At 39.3% G+C, this 20,775-nt stretch overlaps 1 protein-coding gene across 1 annotated transcript in view; it reads left to right on the top strand.

The window, feature by feature from the left end:
* The first annotated feature begins 453 nt into the window (after positions 1–453).
* Positions 454–20,775, top strand: part of LOC103070118 (COX assembly mitochondrial protein homolog) — a 75,828-nt gene continuing 55,506 nt past the window's right edge. Inside the window, exons 1-2 of the mRNA XM_007460463.1 lie at positions 454–619; positions 20,375–20,464. Of these exons, the coding sequence (XP_007460525.1) occupies positions 454–619; positions 20,375–20,464 (256 nt within the window). The remainder of the gene's footprint in view (positions 620–20,374; positions 20,465–20,775) is intronic.

Below are 20,775 nucleotides of genomic sequence, written 5' to 3'. Positions count from 1 at the left end.
TACACACTTTTACAGATTGTGGTAAACGTGAAGAAAATAAGCGGTGACAGAGGTAGATGGTAAAGCGCGGACCACTTTAGGTGGAAGGGTCAGTGAAGAGCACTAGGAGGAAGTGTCATGTGAATTGGCATCTGAAGGACCAGAGAAAGCAGTCCTGTAAAGAGGTAAGGAACCAGTATGCTAAGGCGCTCCAAGGTGCAAGTGCTTAAACGATTTGATTGGAGTGAGGGCCCGAGTGTGGAGGAGATCTGTCAGGAAGGATGCTGGGAAGGTAGGCAGAACCTGGATGCTGCAGGGCTTGAGCGGTGATAAGTAAGCATTTGGACTTTTCCTGATGTTATCAAAAATGTGTGGAAGGTTTTAAAGAGGGCAGTGACATAATATGATACGTTATGCCTTTACTACCCTGGTAGCAGTGGTAGCATTGTAGAGGGCCCAGAGAGGAAGGTTAAGATGGTAGCAGCAGTCCAGGCCAGATATGTTGGTATGTATTGGCCTGGGCTGGTATTAGGAAGACATGGAAAGAAAGACAAAGCTTCGGAAGATGTTTTGGAGGAGAAATTGACAGGACTTGCTGTTGAATTGAATAAGAGTGGTGAGCGAAAGGGAGGCATGAAGAGTAATTCCTAGGCTCTTGACTTCAGCTGGGTGGCTAGTGATGGTCCAGTCTAACAACATGATGCTCATTGGAAATTCAGATGAAAGAAGACATGGAAACAAGATTGGAATGGAAAGTAAGAAAGTGGACTCAGCAAGTAGGACGATTTTTTAAATACTTCTTTGTTTAAATATCAGGATACAAATGTATTGTCAGCTTTTTTTCTTTTAAACTTAATTTTTGTTTGGTTCATAGGTTGAAACATAGATTCATATTTTGATATTCCTCTTCTTACAGTACACAGGGGTATGTTTCTGAGATGAGTAGATATGCCAAATGAAGCTTATATAGCAAAATCTGTTTTCTCATTGGTTTATGTTAGGTTTCAAAAAAATCTTCATACAAGTTTGATTTTCATTTGGCAGCGGCTTTTAACTAACTGCCATTTTAACGAACTGTTCATTTTTCTCAAGAAATTCTGAACCCAACAATGAAATGCAGGTTGCATACGTACATGTAGTTTTATTTAAGCAATTTTCCTTTCTGTGAATGTAGAGGCAATACCAGCACTCTTTGGAAGCTTATCAGCCATAATTACGTTCCCTATTTTCTCTTACTATTTGAGTGCAAAGAGAGAGCTGGAGGAGAGTCCAAAACACCCAGGGAAAGTGTGAGGGAGAGAGAAATTTTTTAAAAATACTAGTTGCTGTTTGCACTTGCAGATGTTCAGAATTACTTTGCCCAAGCCTCTGGCAGTTTAAAATAGTCCACGGGCAGTTCTAACATGCAGAGGAGAAACACAGCTCTCTCCCAGGTTTATTGACTTGATCTTCAGCTTTGTTTTCTTATCAGCCTAATCTCCCTGCTCCTAGGGAAGTTCTCCCTACATCTGTAGCTGTAAACAGGACCTTTGATCACATAGTAATGATTCAAGAAATATACAGTATAGTTCATTCTCCTATGAAAGGATTTAAGCAGTTAGCCTTATTCCAAGTTATAACTTAACCAATTTATAACTCTTTCTGCAAGTATTGTATTTATTTTAAAAATCCAGTCAAACTTAGGTGATTGAAATTTTAGAGTTGTTTATTGATCACCTATAGAAAGGGTGTTACAAGTGGTGCTTGTTGAAGTAGAATTTCCAGAAAGGTAAAATGATTACTTATGCTAATACAAAGTGAATATGTGTTGAAGATTTTCTTCAACTCAGTAATTAGTAAGGGAACCAGTAAAATGTAAAAAACACTCCAGAAAGCATTGAGAAGGTGGATACTAGAATATGTCATAGATAGGCTTAGATAAAAGCTGGTTAATTTAATAGGGCCATAAACTGTCATTTTGGGCGTTATCTTTCCCACTGGTCAGATATTATTTCTATCTCTGTTGGACAGAGTTCTAGAATTTAAACTCTGCCCCTAACAAGTTGTAAAATAGTCCAGTCATGGGAAGTCCAGCCCAGTGCTGTCCTGAAAGGACACCCAGTTAAGCCTTTGCTGCTTCCAGAGTCCAGAGAAATCATCTGACATGATTATATTCCCAGATGACAACTCACAGGAACCTGGGCCTGAGAAGTTTGATTTCTTACATTTTCTAACAACTGGAAGAGATTGCCTTCTCCTCTGTTTTTCTTCTGCCTTTTCCTCTTTGAGCAGGGTAGGAAGTTTCCCTGCCCCGTCTATTAGGGTGGATTCACAGTGGGGGCAGCAGGAGAGAAGTTCCCTTAAGTGTGTGCGTGTGTCTCCCTTCATGGGTTTTTTCTTCCAGAAGTCTAATAAGGGGAAGAATGTGGGGAAGAATAAGGGGAATCCATGAGTAAGATGTGTGTATCTTGGGAGGATGGTATTATGGCGGCTATTGGAATACTTAGGTTGCATGGGTTCTTTTAGTGGTTCCCAAGGAGATGGAGGTAGATGAGCTTTAGGTATACCAGCACCCTCAGTCACTGGAAGATTCTGCTTTTCAAGTTAGACATCTAAACAGTTGGGAGAATCTTTTTTTTTTCCTGAGCATTGTGTGATTAATATGGAAAAATACTATAATGTAGTTGATTAGAAAATTTTTTATTTTATTGCTTCTGTGTTTTCACAGTATCTGGTTACACACAAATTATATTCAAGTTGAGAGCTAAAAATCTGACTTCCCACATTTTATGTATTGCTAAGCTCAAATCATGTTTGCACTAGAAAATATATTGCTTTTGTCTCATTCGATTAACAACCTGAAATTGTTCTCTGAAATTTATTTATTTATTTTTAAAATTTATTTATTTCGGCACGTGGGATCTTCGTTGCGGCATGCGGGATCTTTCATTGAGGCGAGCAGGCTCTAGAGCACATGGGCTCAGTAGTTGTGGCCCACGAGCTTAGTTGCCTGACCAGGGATCTAACCCGAGTCCCCTGCATTGGAAGGCGGATTCTTAATCACTGGACTGCCAGGGAAGTCCTCTGTTCTCTGAAATTTAAAAACGCTGGCGTTAGCAGAGAGCACAGAAAAGAGAGAAGCATTGAAGTCAGAGAGGGATGTTTTTGGAGGCCCTGTGGGGTTTGGAGTGTGATCATGAAATGTCTCCTAAACCCATTGGTGGAGTTTGAATTTTATCCAAGAGTAACAGGAAGACACTGCAAGTGCAAGAGAGTGACAGGTAGAACTTTCCTTCATTGTGTGTTGATCTGACTTTTATTCAGATCCCAAGCGAGATCTCAGCTGAACCATCTGCATCGGGGCATCACACCTGGAGGCATGGGAGGTCCGTCCCTCATGGGTGGTTGTAATTTTGACGACCCAGCCAAGGTCTTGTGCCATTTCTTTGCTATGTTTTTTCCTCTCTTGTAATTAATAAGTAATCTGTGGGGAGACCGTTGAAGACCATGCAGATGTTCATTCCTCATCAAAAATCTCCCTTTGATTGAGCCTCCATTGATGATTTTTGCCTGATTCAGTCTTTCCTATGATGGTTACAGAATGATGGTTTTCTACCTCCAGTGCTCTCTCCATATTTATTAGATGGTTGTTGACATTTTGCTGGAGACAGGAAACTTACAGATTTGTTACTGGTGTGGACTCATGAATTTCTGTCTTCTCCATGGTTCATCATTTGTTACTGTGTGTAATTATTTTGGTACTCACGTTTTCTCAGATTTGGCCAGTGAGAGTTCGTTCAAACCAGCTTCTGGGTCCTTGGGATGTGCTCCCATCATTTTCTGAGCATTTACTTTTTTTTCTCACACAAGATATCTCTGGCTCCTGTAGGGCCTCCCCTGGCCCAGCCATAGACTTACTCATTTCTCAGACAAGCCGTGGTTCCTTTACTTGGGCACGATATTGAGGAACGAGCTTCGGGCACTTGGGCACCACTTGGGTGTTTTATGTGCAGGTGATTTATTCATGGAGTGTTCTTAGGAGAAACCTGCCAGGGAGGGAGGGGAACAGGAGCAGGAGGGGAGGAGGCTGAGTAAGGGTGTGCTGCAGGGCTTGTCCTGCTTTGGAGGCAAGGGAGCTGGGCTTTGTGATGCCTGTCAGCCCAGGCTTACTGCAGGGGTAGGGAAAGGGGACTCCGAGAAGGAAAACCGCCAAGTGCTCCCATGCCCCAGGGCGGTGCTGGGAAGGTTGCAGGTGTGATGCTTCAGGTTCTCTCCTCCAGGAGGCACCTGTGTTCCCCGCCACGGGAGGGACACCAGCCCCATCCTAAAAATAACTTATGTGAGTCTGTTAGGAACCTTAGTTTGGGTAGTGAGAGCTTGGATCAGGTAGGCAGGTCAGGTAGGAAGGGGTACCCTTGCACACATACGTAAATACACATAGATGTGTGTACTGCGTCCAGGTGTAAAGTATCTCGGGGTTGTGGTAAAAAAGTTTAAATATACCTAACATACGCCAAATTGTTTCTGGTTTTGTTTTTCATCTAGGCCATTTGACATGCTGTTCCTTCTTTTTGGAATTTTTCCCTTTCTGCCCCACCCCCACACCTGTCTAAGTCTTGTTCATTTTTTAAAAAAATTAATTTCAGAGGATGCTTTCTCTGATGGTCACCACCCTCCAGTGTTTTGCAAATTTTTTTTTTTAATATTTGGAATTTAAGAAACCACCAAAATATCAAATAACCTGGGTATGGAGTTTCTTTCATTCTAATCTAGAGTTTTTTCCTTGAGAAATGGAATGAAACCTATAGATGGGGTATGTCTATATGTATCACATAACTTGAAAGATGAAGAAAAATCTGATGTGAAAATGGGAATATTTCCTTGCGTGGTGACCAGTACATGTCTTTCATATGGTTCCATATCTTTATATTAGCGAAAGGATGATTAGAAAGGATAGGCCAGTTAATTACACCTAGACTGCAAGACATTCTCCGCCAGCCCCAGGAGGCACTGTACTGTTATGCATTTAGCACCGAATTCAATTTGGGAATGAGTAGGACTGACTTGTTTCAGACTTTGCCAGTAACCTCAGGTCCTTTAAGAATTCTGAATGGCATAATCTGAGATTTGAGGATGAGGGGCAGGGAGAGTAAGATGTATCAGAAGTTGAGGCTGCTTCAAGCCTTAAACTTGTATGTTTTTAAATACTTCCAGCTGGTCTCAAGGGGTTCTTGACTCAGCACAGAAAGTTCATGTTTCATTGACTCGATTAGTATGGTTATTTATCTCTAGGGGTGTTAATGCTATATTTGTAGGAAACTCTAGGTGTATGGATGTCAAAAACGCAAGTACCTTAGACTTGATAGAAGTGGGCCACACAAAATGTGCCCAAACAAGAACGTTGATTCCCAAATTAACCTTCTCCCCCCACCAGCCCCCATTATACTTTTACATTTGTAAGTAAAGAGACTGAGGGAAAACATTTTTAAGAACGTGGTGTTTACTATCCTGCATGGTGTTTTTGCTAAAGAACTGTTACTGGGAGGTTTTCCAGATTAAAGGATTTGTTAATTAACTAAATATGATTAATTGAAAGACAGAGTTTTAAATGTTTATGCTGCAGAATAAGGTACATCAGGGTATAAACAGTCCTTAGCATGTTGCTTGGTACATAGTAGGTGCCTGATAAGTGTTTAACAGAATGAATATCAAATGAATGAATATTTTTTCAACTATTTGTTAGTATAATGATTATCAAATATAGAAAATTTAAATACATGTGTCATTTATTAAATAGTTTTATTGCATGTTTACTATATGCTGGGAGTTGGAGTTATGGAGGTTAATGAGACATGGTCTCTGACCTCATTATACTTAAGTTTCGTGCAGTGTTTTTTTTTTTATTTTTTTATATATCTTCCAGTCACTTAGGCTGGGCAGCCAGGTGAGGGAAGGGGTCTTGGGCTATGCCCCTTAACCTTTGGGTGTCTGGCATGATACGCCCGTTTTCTTTCTTTTTAAAAATTTATTTAATTTATTTTAAAAATTTTTGGCTGCGTTGGGTCTTCATTGCTGCATGCGGGCCTTCGCTAGTTGTGGTGAGCGGGGGCTACTCTGTTGCGGTGCGGTGGCTTCTAGAGCATGGGCTCTAGGCGCACGAGCTCAGTGTAGTGGTGGCTTGCAGGCTCTAGAGCGCAGGCTCAGTAGTTGTGGTGCATGGACTTAGCTGCTCCGTGGCATGTGGGATCTTCCCAGACCAGGGCTCGAACCCATGTCCCCTGAATTGGCAGGTGGATTCCCAACCACTGTGCTACCAGGGAAGTCCTGTGCAGTGGTTCTTAATCTAGAATCTGATATACGAATTATTTGGGGAGCTTTTAAAAATACCAATGCCTGGGTGTTACCCCAGCATCTCTGTTTTAACTGGTCTAGGGTGGGACCCAGACATCACAATTTTTAAAAGCCCTCTCAGGTGTGGTTGTTAGATGCAGCCAGAATTGAAAACTTCTGGTACCAAACCCTGTCTTAATCTGCTTGAGCTGCCATAATAACATTCCATAGACTTGGTGGCTTAAACAGTGAACATTTATTTTCTTGCAGTTTGGGAGGCTGGGAGTTCCAAGTCAAGGTGCAGACCGATTTGGCTACTGGTTCTTCCCCTTTACAAGGCCACCTATCAGATTAGGGCCCTACCCATATGAGCTCATTTAACTTTAATCACCTCTCCAGCTACAGTCATTTTGGGTTTAGGGCTTCGACATGAAAATGGTGGTGGTGGGGACACAGTTCAGTCCGTAGCAACCATTGATCTAGCAGGAGAAGATTTTGTAGGTAGTGTGCTGTGCTGTGTTCTAAGTCCACGTGTGATTAGAGCCATAGCGTTTGTGCATGAAACACCGTGGGGTTAGAGGGTGGAGAATTCGTTTTCAGGTGCTGGGGTCAGGGAGCACTTTGGGTAGAACAAGAGTTGAGTGTGATGTTAAATAAGTAAACTTTGATAAGGAAATAAGAGGTAGGAGATGGAAAATAAAGACAGAAGATTGAGCTTGAGCTTGACTTGACTAGTGATTTGCTGGGTGGTGATGCAAGATTGCTTTGAGCTTTGTAAGCCTCAGGTTCATAACGCCTGCTCCTGCCTGTGATGGTGTTTGTAAAGTGATCCCTTCTGCCACCACTTTTTCCTTCCTTCTGAAAATATTTATTGTGCTTTTTCTGTGTACTATATAAATCTAAGCTGACTTTTTTTTTTTTAAGCTAAGAAGGAGAATATAACCACTGGGGTAGCAGAATAAAGATTTAAACTATAGAAATTTTTTTTTTTTTTTTTTTTTTTTTTGCGGTACGCGGGCCTCTCACTGTTGTGGCCTCTCCCGTTGCTGAGCACAGGCTCCGGACGCTCAGGCTCAGCGGCCATGGCTCACGGGCCCAGCCGCTCTGCGGCATTTGGGATCTTCCCGGACTGGGGCACGAACCCGTGTCCCCTGCATCAGCAGGCGGCCTCTCAACCACTGCGCCACCAGGGAAGCCCTAAACTATAGAAATTTTAAGTTGGAATTCTGATGCTGGTGGGACTTGGGAATTACTAACAGATACTTGAAAATGTGGGCCGAGTAGATTTGGAGATGTAGACAAGCACTGAGAACACAGCATAAAAAGTACCATTTTTAAGGTGGAGCCTTGTGGGATTGCCGCGGGAGGAATAGGAGCAGAACTTACCTAGGGAGTGTTTATACTTTTTTCAGTGTTACCATAGTTCAGAATATTTTTGAGACTCCTTTAGAATTTGCTTTCAGCCTCTACAGTACACATATCTTAATTATTTATCTTAATATCCTCATTTTGGTAAATTTTTGTTCTGAAGGTGAACTTGAACTTCAACCAAGGTTAGCCAGAGGCAATCTGGTGAAGGTGGTAAGAAGAAAGTTGTGTTGTGGAACTGGTTTTAACTCAGAACTCAGACTGGCTCTGTAGGCTATCCTGAGAAAGATGTGAGTGATTTGAGCAAAGGTTGAATCTTTGAAATAAGTAAATAGGGTCTCAGTATAAAAATAATTCCCTTGCTGTGTTATCAAAGTGGTCCGTGTGTTTTGTTAAATTTTATGAGCTCTTACAAGGTGGAGGAGGACTGGCAGAGCTAGTGTGGCCAGAGGCATTGAGGAGCGTTCGCAAGGATGCAAGTAGCCCACTGTGCTCCAGACGGACACCGGAGGGAAAATAAATCAGGGGTGTGTTGCTGGGAGGCCCAGGCATGCTGTCATTTATTCCTTCTGTTTCCTGTAATAACACGGCTGATTTTCTATTAGGTATCAATGGGAAATTGTGCTTGTAGCAAAAGACAGTCTTGAAGTTTTACCAAATAAAGTAAATGTGAAGCCTTTTCATTTAAGACATTGTGGCCACAGTGGAGATTGCAGTGCTTTTCTAAAATTGGCATGTCTTCTTGCATAAGTCGATTTCCTGCTTTGGTATACTTTTAGTCTTGTCCCTTTCTGGCCTCATCTTGGTTAAAGCAGTGTGGGTGGAAGAGGAAGTTTTCACACCTAGCAATCTGAAGAATCTGAGGTCCAAGAAATAGGTGCTTTGGGGAAATGGGCACATGTGGTGTGAACGAGGTGGTTACTACCAGTGGAAGCTGATAGGACAGAGGAGTACAAATGTAGCACAATGATTGTGGGAAGTCCGTGGTGTGTGACCCAGAAGCAGAGCAGAAATAGGCACATCTGCTTCATTGATGTGCTTTCTGGGTTTTGTAAGTTTGAGCTTATAAAAAGATTCTGTTGTCACTGACTGACCTGATATTTGATGTTTATTCTCTGTGAAGGTACTTTTCAGCCAACTGACAAATCAGTCCTTTTGCTTTTTTTTTTTTTAAATAATTTTCTCCATGGTCAGAATCATTTAGCTCTACTTTCTGATCAAGAAATGTGAAGCTTTGAATTTTGCTCGTTCAAAACGATGCTTCTGAAACCAACAGTCTTCTTGTCCAAGGGTTCTTTCAGGCTTCACCGTGACTTTGGAAGCTCATGGGACCTTGTTCGCTGAAGTCCCCTGAAATAGGCCACTGCCCCAGGTGAGGGGTCGGGTTGTGGAAGAAGATTTGGGGCCTGCCCTTTTATCAGAGGCCTGGGTTATATCCCCTCTGTGAGTCTCCATGTTTTTCTGTGCAAAACAGAATCCAAATACTTAACCTGAGGGGCCTTTAAGAAGACTAAAGGGTGTTCCTGGCCTTCATCTTGAGGTTTCATAGCCAGAGGCTGCTGGACTGTTGGGGGGAAAATCTTTCCTGCTATGGGTTTTCTTTGTTTTGTCAATTCAAGTGTGGCTTGAAGGAAAGACGGTGGGAAAGGGACACTGATCTTCCCTGTGTTTGTTTTCCCAGTCTCCGTACCCCTGCCCACCCACCCCTTTTTCATATTACATTGTCGCTGTAGAAGTGGGTATGACCGAGCTGGCAGACACAGGGAAGTCTGGTTGGGGCATCAGTGTCTTTGAGCACTGAGACCGGAGTCCTCCCGGGCTCCTGGTGTGAAGCACGCAGTGCAAAGGTACCAGTGGAGAGCTGTGGTCCTGCTGTATTGTACACCATGCTATCTGCCTGGGCCCTTCATTTGGAGACGCTTGGTAGCTGGTATAGAAGAGGGGCTTAAAGTAGAAACCATTGCTAATAAGAACAGTTTTGCACATTAACTACAAACATTTTTCTTATTTTTCCTCCAGAGTAAACAGTAGCATGGAAATGTCTGCGGGAACAAGTAAGTGCAGCTAGGAGGTTCCAAAAAAGACAAAAAAAGTGGCATTATCTAAATAACAATTTAATTAAATTAGAACATTTTCAGTGTTGAAAAGGCATTCCTTGCCCTTCCGGTGGTGTCACTTCTTTCCAGTGGAAGATTCTGTGATGCGCTGAGTTGCGTCACTGTTATTTTTGTGGATTCATGACAAGTGCTGCTGTCATTTGCCTTGTAATTGAGGATGGCATGTTGCAGGAACACGTGAGCCCCAGAGCGAAGTCTGAACTAACAAAGTCAGCTAGTGAAAAAGGTGAAAATTGACTTTCAGGTGATGATAGAATGTTGAGAAGTTAGAGCTTTGGAAATTTTCCCTGGTGGTGTTATCCTGATTCTTCATCTCAGTATAAATTCATGTGACTGTAGAGTAGCAAATTCTCAAAATTTGATTTTTTTTGTAGGCTTTGGTGCAGATGTATAACATATGCATCATATTGACATTGAGGGAATCACCCTGTAATTTTGTGAATAAAAAGTGCCATATCTATAATATTTGTAGTGTTGAAGGAAACTTTGAAATATGTATAAAATCATAATTAATTAAAATTAACATTTAATGATCAGTGTGCTACCAAGTGGTATCAGAATTAATTATATATTTTTAAGTCTGGTTTGTTTTTTGTTTTGTTTTGTTTTGTTTTTGGGCTGCATGGCACGCAGGATCTTAGTTCTTTGATCAGGGATAGAACCTGTGCCCCCTGCAGTGGAAGCGCAGAGTCCTAACCATTGGACCTCCAAGGGAACTCTCAAGTCTGTTATTTCTGATTTAACACCAAGAGTATAGAAAATCTAAAGCAATATTTGTATGATTGTAGAATTTTCTCTGCCATAGGAGGTTTTAGAAGAATGATCAGAAGGAGTTCTTGCAAGTCATTTAAAAAATGTTTCTGGAGGAATATTATAACCTATAATTTATAATGTAGGTAAATTTAGGTAATCAGTATTATAATTTACTTATGGTAAAAATGGTTCAGTATCACAAAGCTATGTCTTTATTCAGGGAACTAATTTAAAAAATTAGTGCTTTATCTAAGACCACTGCAAGATGTGTAGAGAAAGAGTGGGTTCATCAGGACACATTATAGATGAGTTGTATAGATTAAAACTGTATGAGTGAAAGGAAGAGATCACATTCTGAAATTGATTATATAGAGTAGATCAGCATATCACAGTATTTCTTCTAATCTGCTCAGTAATAATACTGTTAATTACTGATGCCTAAATATGGTTTTCACTGTAGACAAGGAGAAAAGAAGTGTGTGGAGACTGCCCCAGTTTTATTGTCTTCCCTCCGAATAGATACCAGCTTTCCACTCACAGGATGTGTCACAGGCTCTTCAAATTCAGCTTGTCTACCCTGAACCACCTGGGGTTTCTTTTGTCTCCCTGTCTCAGTGAGTGGTCACATCATTTCTTTTGGAGCCAGAAGACTGGGAAGCTCACCTTGACTCATCCTGGTTCCTTAGTCCCCTCAGTTCCCACCACTCCTCCAGAGCCTCCCTCTCAATCTGTCCTTTTCTCTCCACCCATACTTGCAGTTCCTTCTGTATGCTGGTGTTCTTTTTCTCATCTTATAGCAGCTCTGGCAAAGCTAAGGAAAAGGAGAAGGCATAGATCAATAGTGTAGGCCAGAGTTCAGCAATGTATACCCTGGGCAGAATCTGGTAAGGCCTGTAGGCTGTGAATGGTTAGTAACATTTTCAAAGGGTTGTTTAAAATAAATAAATAAATAAATAAAAGGAGTATACATGACTGAGATGGTTTGTAGCCTACAAAGCTTGAAGTATTTACACTCTGGTCCTTAACAGAAAAAGTTTGTTGACCCCCCTGGCATAGGTAGTGAAAATTGGGATACAGTTATAGGTGTAGTAAAGAGGAAGAAGTCATGTGAACATCTTCATATCATTATTTTGAAATTTTAGATGAAATGGATAGTTTCCTTGAGAAATACAAACTTACTAAAAACTGCGACTGACTCAAGAATAAATAGAAAGCCCTTAGAAAATTGTATCAGTAGTTAAAACTCTCTTTGTGTCTATCTCCCACACGCATACATACTCCCAAACCCTGACTAAACCAGGGACACACACACACATACACATATACGTGGCAGGATATTGGCTTATGTGATTGACTGTTGGGCAGGTCTGAAATGTGTAGGGCAGGGTGTCAGGAAGGGCAGCTCTGGAACTCTTGGTCATGAGCCAAAGCTGTGGTCTGCAGGTGGAATTCTTTAGGAGAATCTCAGGTGCGCTCTGAAGGCTTTTCAACTGATTGAATCAGGCCCACTCAGATTTTCTAGGATGATCTTCCTAAAGTCAACTGATTAAAGACGTTGATCACATCTGCAAAATACCCTCCCAGCAACAGTTTGTGTGAATACCTGGGGACTAGCACCTCACCAAATTGACCCATAAAGCTGACCATCACAGGTGGTTTCTACCAAACTTTCAAAGGACTGGTAATAATCTTGATTTTTACACAAAGGAGTCCAGAGAATACAAAAAGAAGTCCCTAATGTATTGTTTAAATAATGTGACTTTGATACCCAAACAACACAAAGATAGGAGAGTAAAGTCACAGGCAGATCTCAACATGAGGATAACTTCAAAAATTCTAAGCAGAAGTTGAGCACTCAAGACAGGTGCTGCTGGTTACTACTCACTGTTCTTCTAAAAGACATAGAATTGAAAAAGAAAGGTACAGAGCTTTCCTGATGATTGTCTGTATAGAAATTGGAGGACTTCCCTGGTGGCGCAGTGGTTAAGAATCTGCCTGCTAATGCAGGGGAAACGGGTTTGAGCCCTGGTCCGGGAAGATCCCACATGCTGCAGAGCAACTAAGCCCGTGCACCACAACTACTGAGCCTGTGTGCCACAACTGCTGAAGCCTGCGTGCCTAGAGACCACGCACCACAACGAAGAGTAGCCCCTGCTTGCTGCAACTAGATAAAGCCCGTGCGCAGCAATGAAGACCCATTGCAGCCAAAAATAAATAAATAAATAAATTTATTTAAAAAAAGAAATTGGAAGAGAATCTATTGGCAGAGTATTACAATTAATGAGAATTAAGTAAGGTTGTATTGGTTACAAGGACAATATAAAAAATTTAGTTGAACCTATGTACCAGCAATAAATAATTACATATTATTTATGAAAAGATACCTTTCCTGGTAGAAATAAATCTAACAAAAGATGAATAGTATCTTGAAGGAGAAAGTTATAAAACTTCTTGTCTACTTAATTACTGATAGTTAACTTGTTAAAATCACCCCTGTGAGTATAGATTCATATCATGTTTTAATGTTAACATATTATCAATTGAAGTAAAAGATATATACAGTGAAAATTACAGATTGTGAAGTTTTTTTAAAATTTATTTATTTATGGCTGCTTTGGGTCTTCATTGCTGCATGAGGGCTTTCTCTAATTGCGGTGAATGGGGCTACTCCTCGCTGCGGTGCGCAGGCTTCTCGCTGTGGTGGAGCACGGGCTCTAGGCGCGCAGGCTTCAGTGGTTGCGCACGTGGGCTTAGTTGCTGTGCGGCATGGGGGATCTTCCCGGACCAGGGCTCGAACCCGAGTCCCCTGGGTTAGCAGGCAGATTCTTAACCGCTGCGCCACCAGGGAAGCCCAGATTGTGAGTTTTGATAAATGCATATACCCCAAACAGGACATCCCTCAGAGAATATCCATCTCAATGCCCATGGATAGCTACTGTTCTGATTTTTATCATTGTAGATTAGTTTTGCATGTTCTTGAATCCTATGGTATGTACTCTTGTGCCTGGCTTCTTTTTCTCAACATAATTTTTGAGATTCACCCAAGTTGAGTAAACCAGTAGTTCATCCTTTTGTAGTGCTAAATAGTATTCAGTGGACATTTAGGTTTCCAGTTTGGGGCTATCATGAATAATGCTTCTATAAACTGACTTGTACAGGTTGTTTTCTGGACATATATTTTCGTTTATCTTGGGTAAATGAACACCTAGGGAGTGGAAAATAGACTGGCTGTATATTTAACTTTATAACTTAACAAGCAGGTTTCCAAAAAAGTTTATCATCTCACACTCCCACCTGCATGTATGAAAGTTCCAGTTGCTCCATGTTTCTTCCTTACATTTGGTGTCATTACTGTTTTTCATTTTAGTCATTCTGGTGGGTGTGAAATGACATCATAGGTTTCATTTGCATTTTCTTAATGATTAATGATTTTGAGCACCTTTTCACATATATATTTACAGTTTTGTGTATCTTCTTTTTGAAGTGTCCACTATAGCCTTTTGCCTCTTTTTTATTGGGTTGTTTCTATTTTTGTTATTGATAATTAGGAGTTTTTTAATATATTCTAGAGTCAAGTCCTTTGTTAGATACATATATTTTGCCCGTTTCTAATTGGATTGTTTTCTTATGGTCGAGGGTAAGCAAGTCTAAATATTCTGCAAATACATAAAGATCTTCTCCTATGATTTCTTCTAGCAGTTTTTTTTCCTTAACTTTTTATTTTGAAATAATTACAGACTCACAGAAGTTATAAAAAATACTAATGTGTAGAGTCTCTTGTGCCCTTCACCTTGCTTCCTCCAACAGTGAAATCTTACGTAACTGTAGTACAAATATCAAAAGCAGGAAACTTGACGTTGGTACAATACTGTTAACTAGACAGTAGACCTTTTCAGTTTTCACCAGTTTTTATATACATGCATGTTCGTGTGTATGGTTCTCTGCAGTTTTACTCCATGTTCCTGTTCTTAAAGGGAAAGCATTCAGTCTTTTACCATTAAGTATGATGTTAGCTATAGATTATTTGCAGATTCTTTGTTAGATTGAAGAAGTTCCTTTCTAGTCCTAGTTTACTGAGTTTTGTTTGTTCATTTTTAATGAATAGTGTTGAATTTTATGTGTTTTTTCTGCGTCAATTGATGTGATCTTATGGCTTTCCTTTTTCACACTGTTAATATGATAGATCACATTGGTTGTTTTTCAAATAGTGAACCAACCTTGCATCCTTGGAATAAAGCTCACTTGGTGTGGTGTATTTTTCTTTTTATATATTGCCAGATTTGATTTGCTAATATTTTGTTGAGGATTTTTGCATCTGTATTCATGAAGGATATTAGGGCTTTTTTTTTTTTTTTTAAATATTGCTTTGCTTCTGGTATCTGAGTAATGCTGTCCTAATAAAATGTGGTTGATTCAACCAACTGCCATTGTGTAATATTGTAGTACCCATGTATTGGAAAAAATCTGCATGTAAGTGGACCCTCACAGTTCAAACCCGTGTTGTTCAAGGGTCAACTGTATTGGTTTGAGACTTTAAATATGAGCATTTATTGCTATAAATTTCCCTATAAGCATTGCTTCAGCTTTGTCTTACAAATTTTGATATGTTATGCTTTCATTTTTATTCAGGTCAGTGTATTCTTTTACTTCCTCTTTTGACTTATGAATTATTTAGAAGTGTGTCATTTAATTTCCAGGTGTCAGAAGGTTTTCCTGCTATCTTTCTGTTACTACTGTCTGGTTAACTCCATTCCACTTGATTTATCTGTAGGGTTTCTGAATTTATTTCTTAGTTTTTTTTAAGTGGTTGTTCTAAAGATTACATTATGCATACATAGTTTATCACAGTCTACTAGCATCAACATTTTATCTTTCAAATAAAACGTAGATATCTTACTACCACCAAAGTTGCTTTATCCTCTTTCCTTTATCCTGTAGTCATCTTTAATATTATCTCTATATACATTGAGAATGCTATAATTTTTGCTTCTGTCAAAAATAATTTTTAAAATTCAAGAAAAGAATAGTTTATTACATTTATTCTTTGTGTTGCCCTTTCTTCATTCCTGTTGTTCTGAGTTTCCTTTTGTTAATATTTCCTTCCTGTCTGAATAACTTCCTCTAGCCATTCTTTTACAACAGGTCTGCTGGCAAGAAATTACCTTAGCTTCCTTTCCTCTGAGTTATCTTTATTCTATCTTCAATCCTGAAAAACATTTTTTCTGGTTATAGAATTTTTGATTGACAGGTCTTTTCTTTTAGTACTCGAAAATACTGTGACACTTCCTTCTGGCCTCTGTGGTTTCTGAAGAGAAAGCCTTTGTCTTTTGAATTTTTGTTCTGCTATATTTCTCTCTGATGCCTTGAAGATTTTTTTTTTTGAATTTTTGAATTTTATTTTTTTATACAGCAGTTTCTTATTAGTCATCAATTTGATACACATCAGTGTATACATGTCAGCCCCAATCGTCCAGTTCAGCACACCACCATCCCCTCCCCACCGTGGCTTTCCTCCCTTGGTGTCCATACCTGTGTTCTCTACATCTTTGTCTCAACTTCTGCCCTGCACCTTGAAGATTTTTCTTTCTCATTTTCCGAAGTATGATTATGATTTGTCTGGGTGTGTATTTCTTTAGGTTTTTAACTGTTTTCTTGAATTGATAGGTTTTTGTCTTTTGACTAGTTCGTAAAGGTGTCAGTCATTTCTTCAAATATTTTTTCAGCCCTGCATTCTTTTTACCTCTTTTTACCTCTTTTTCTGAGACTGTGGTAAAATCAATGTTGGATCTTTTCTTCTTGTCTTGCAGGTTCCTGAGCCCCAGTTCATTTTTTAAAAAGCCATTTTCTATTTTATAGATTGGAAGGTTATTATTGAATTATTTTCTAGTCCTCTGACTTTTTATTATGTCATTTCCATTTGATTTTTGTATATTAATCTTGTATCTGGAAGCCTTGCTAAACTCATGTACTCGTTCTAGTAACTTTCTGTAGATTCCATTGGATTTTCCATATAGACGATTATATGATCTTTGAGTAACTATGGTTTTATTTTTTCTTTTCAATCTGGAAGCCTTTTATTTTTCTTGCCTTATTGCACTGGCTAGAACATCCAGTATAATGCTGAATAGAAATGGTAAGAGAGACTTCTTTATCTTTTGTTCCCTGTTTTAGGAGGAAAACATTCAGTGTTTCACCATTAAATATGATATCAGCAGTGGGTTTTTCTTTAGATGCTGTTTATCCTGTTGAGGAAGTTTCCTTCTGTTCCTACTTTACTGAGGGTTTGAATTAGGAATGGATACTAGGTTTTTGTCAAATGTGTTTTCTGTGGCTTGTTGTCATAACCATGTGTCTTTCCTTCTTTAGTTTTTTAATACGATGAATTACATTTCTTGACTTTTGAATATTAAGTGAAGCTTGCAATCCTGGGATAGGCCCCACCTAGTCATGAGGTATTATCCTTTTTTATATTGCTGAATTCAATTTGCTCATCTTTTGTAAAGAGTTTTACATCTGTATTCATGATGGGATATTGGACTGTAGTTTTCTTTTCTTGTAATGTCTTATCTGGTTTTGGTATCAGGGTAATGCTGGCTTCAGAGCAGTTTTCTGAAAGAGTTCGTATGGAATTGATATTATTTCTTTCTTAAATGTTTGGCCACATTCACCAGTGAGGCTCTCTGGGTCTGGAATTTTTTTGTGAGAAAGCTTTTAACTACAGATTCAATTTTCTTAATAGATATAGGGCTCTGCTGGTTATATGTCCTTTTGAGTTAGGTTTGGTTATTTGTGTTTTTCAAGGAATTTGTCCACTTCATCTTCGTTGTCAAATTTATTGACCTACATTTAAAGATCACTTAAATACATTATTATTATATAAAAATGTGTATCATTTCTGATCTTTGTGACCTCCCTTTTTTACTGGCAAGGTGGTTTATCAGTTTTAATAATGTTTTCAAAGAACCAGTTTTGGTTTCATTGCTTTTCTCTATCATTTTGCTTGTTTATTTTGGTTTCTATTTCATTGATTTATGCTTAGGTTTTATTATTTCTTTTCTTTGCTTTGTGTTTCTTTATTCTTTTTCTAATTTCTCAAAGTGGAAGATTAAGTCATTGATTTAAGACCATCCTTTTTTTCCAGTGTAAACTTTTAGTGCTATAAATTTTTCTGTCAGTACTGTTTTAGCTGCGTCACACAAATTTTGATGTTATATTTTCTTTCATTTCAAAATACTTTCTAATTTCCCTTTTCATTTCTTCCTAGACCCATGGGTTATTTTAAAGTGTGTTATTTAGTGTCCAAATGTTTGAAGATTATCAAGAGATCCTTTTGTTACTGATTTCTACTTTAAATACACTGGTGTCAGGGAACATACTTTGTATGATTTGAATTCTTTTACACTTATTAAGATTTGTTTCCTAGCCCAGACTATAGTTTATCTTGGTAAATATTCAGCTGTTATTGAGTGTTCTATAAATGTTAGGTCAAGTTAGTTGATGATGTTGTTCAAGTACTCTACAGTTTTAACATGTAAATTTAAATGTATGTTTTCTAATATGCCTTATATATTTACACTTGTACATCATGGATTCATTTTATTTGATCAGAATATATTCTCTATTACTTCTTGTGGCAGATTTTATTTTACAAAGAAGGTTACAACGGTATCTTCCCTCCCTCAGGCTCCGTGTGATGTGGCCCTCCCTCCACTGGAGTGTAGGCTGAGCCCAGTGACTTGAAATCAACATAAGGTAGCAGGAACAAGGCTGCATGGCTTCCACAACAGGCTCAGAAAAGGCCATCTACCCACTGTACCCTGTGTAGGTGATTTGGCCTTTCCAGTCCACATATCAGATAAATATGTGAAGAAAGAAGTCTTCTTGGCAGTAAATCCTCCAGCCGCAGCTTTTGTGTCTATTGAAGTCAGGGCCTGTGGCTGGAGTCTTCCCAGGTGAGCCCCAGACACAGAAGCAGAGAAGAGTCACTTCTGCTCTACCTGCCTGAACTCCTGCCCATGGGCTCCCTGTGCATACAGGATTCTTGTTTTCCATCACCACATTGGATTAGTGGCTTGGTTTGTCACACTATGATAAAGATCACTTCTTTTTCGGTGGGGTTGAAAGAGATAAACTTTTCAGTTCCTACATATCTGAAAATATCTTTAATTTCACTCTTAATTGGCTCTGGAATTCTTGGATATAAAGTAATTCTTTCTGAGAACTTTGATGTTATTTCGTCATTATCTTCTTGCATCCACATCTTGCCTGTGAAACGTGATGTAAATCTGGTCCTTGTTCCTCTGTGTGGTGATTTTTTTTTCCCTTTAGAAGCTTTTAGGATTTTTGAGCTTCAGATATTTCATCAAAGTGCATTTAGGTGACCTATGATTTGTTTCTTTCTGAGGACTCATGTCTTTTTATTTGCTTCAGTATATTATATTTATTTGAAAATCTTATTTTCTTTACTCTTTTCACCCTCTTAGGAGTTGTTTACTTCTTGATTAATTACAGTTAGGTTCTCCTTTTCATTGTGTTGTCCTTCAACAAATTTAGGTGATTCTTGGCTGTTTGGTTGTTGCTGATTTTGTTTGCTTTTTGAGATGCCCTCTTACCCTCTCTACAAATACTGTATCACTTCATAGCTGCATCCAGAGGATGTTGGGAACCAGGAAAAGTTTAGGGGTTCCTGGTCTTAAGTGTCACTAGATAGATACTGAGAGACTTTCTGATCTTATGGGGATAAGTGCCTGTATTTACTTATTTTACATGTGGTCTGAAGGCAGCAGAAGAGTGACCTCCTTTGGCTCCTGCTGTGGTATTTCGACCACTAATGCTTTGGTTTCCTCTAGGGATGGCTCCTTCTCCCCGTTTCTGCTGCTTCAGAGCGTGGAGCATGCTTCCTACTTTTTTTTTTTCTTTTATGCGTTACGCGGGCCTCTCACTGTTGTGGCCTCTCCCCTTGCGGAGCACAGGCTCCGGACGCGCAGGCTCAGCGGCGATGGCTCACGGGCCCAGCCGCTCCGCGGCACGTGGGATCTTCCCGGAGATCCGGGGCATGAACCCGTGTCCCCTGCATCGGCAGGCGGACTCTCAACCATTGTGCCACCAGGGAAGCCCGCTTCCTACTTTTGGTATCAGTTTTTTCCTGGGAAAAAACTCTGGGGATAAGATTGCCTCCTTTAATCTGATCTCATCTACCTTTTGCCTTTCAGAATTCCTGATCATTTGGAGGATACTTACCCCTTTGGATTCAGGGTTCTCTAGGAATTTGAGGAGCAGGTGGGAGTTTGGAGCAGGTTCTCCGGCTGCTGTGTTAGTCTAACTGAGGTAGTTCTATTTAAAGTGCACAGAAACCTCCTGTAGTTTGTTTTTCTATGCACACGAGTTCTACTTTTTCTTCTTCTGCCAGCTCTTTCTTAAGCTACTCTTGTTACTGGGTCTCTTAATCTTGGATCTCTTCATCTATCCTTGGATCTCAGTACTGTATTGCTAAAAATCCTCTTTTTGTGGATTATATGAATTAAAAAATTATAACACTTTATGACTTTAATTTTGCCAAGACTACATGGAATGTGTTATCAAATAAAAGTGTTGCAGCATAGTTTGCAGAATGTTTTAGAAAGATGTTGCCTACACCCTCACATTTTTTCTTTTGTATATAAAACAGTATTTAGAATGATTTTCAGCGACTAAAGAGTCACAATTTCATGAGGTCATAGAAGAGTCACTTTTTAATATATTTGCCTAGGCTTCTATTTTAAGTAGATCAGAGTGCTTATTTTTCCCCTAAACTGGAGATTTACCTGAGACTTTACTATATTAAAGGAAGATCTTTTTTTTTTTTTCAGAGCAGCATCTCAGACATGTCGAAAAAGATGTTTTGATCCCCAAAATAATGAGAGAAAAGGCCCGAGAGAGATGTTCTGAACAAGTTCAAGGTAAGATTCAAATATTCATATGAAGATCAAATATGTTTTTTATAACATTATGTGAATTTAATCCTTAGCCTTGGAATCAAGTAATCAGTGAATTAATATGTATGAATTGCTTCTTACCCTTTCACTCAGATACCAACCAGTATTTCAGCTTTCAGAACTTCCAGGCAGTGTTCAATTCATTTACAATTTAAAAATATTCTCCCAGATTCCTAGTAAAAAGCATTTTTTCCCAGATGTACAGTTATATATAGAGAAAAACTTGTATTCATATTTTGGAGAAACAAGTTATTCTGGTGATTCTGATAGGGAAA

The sequence above is a fragment of the Lipotes vexillifer genome, unplaced genomic scaffold (assembly GCF_000442215.2).
Source record: "Lipotes vexillifer unplaced genomic scaffold, Lipotes_vexillifer_v1.1 scaffold351, whole genome shotgun sequence".
Lineage (NCBI taxonomy): Eukaryota > Metazoa > Chordata > Mammalia > Artiodactyla > Lipotidae > Lipotes > Lipotes vexillifer.
The sequence above is the reverse complement of the archived record's forward strand: the minus strand, read 5'-3'. Positions and strand labels throughout refer to the sequence as shown.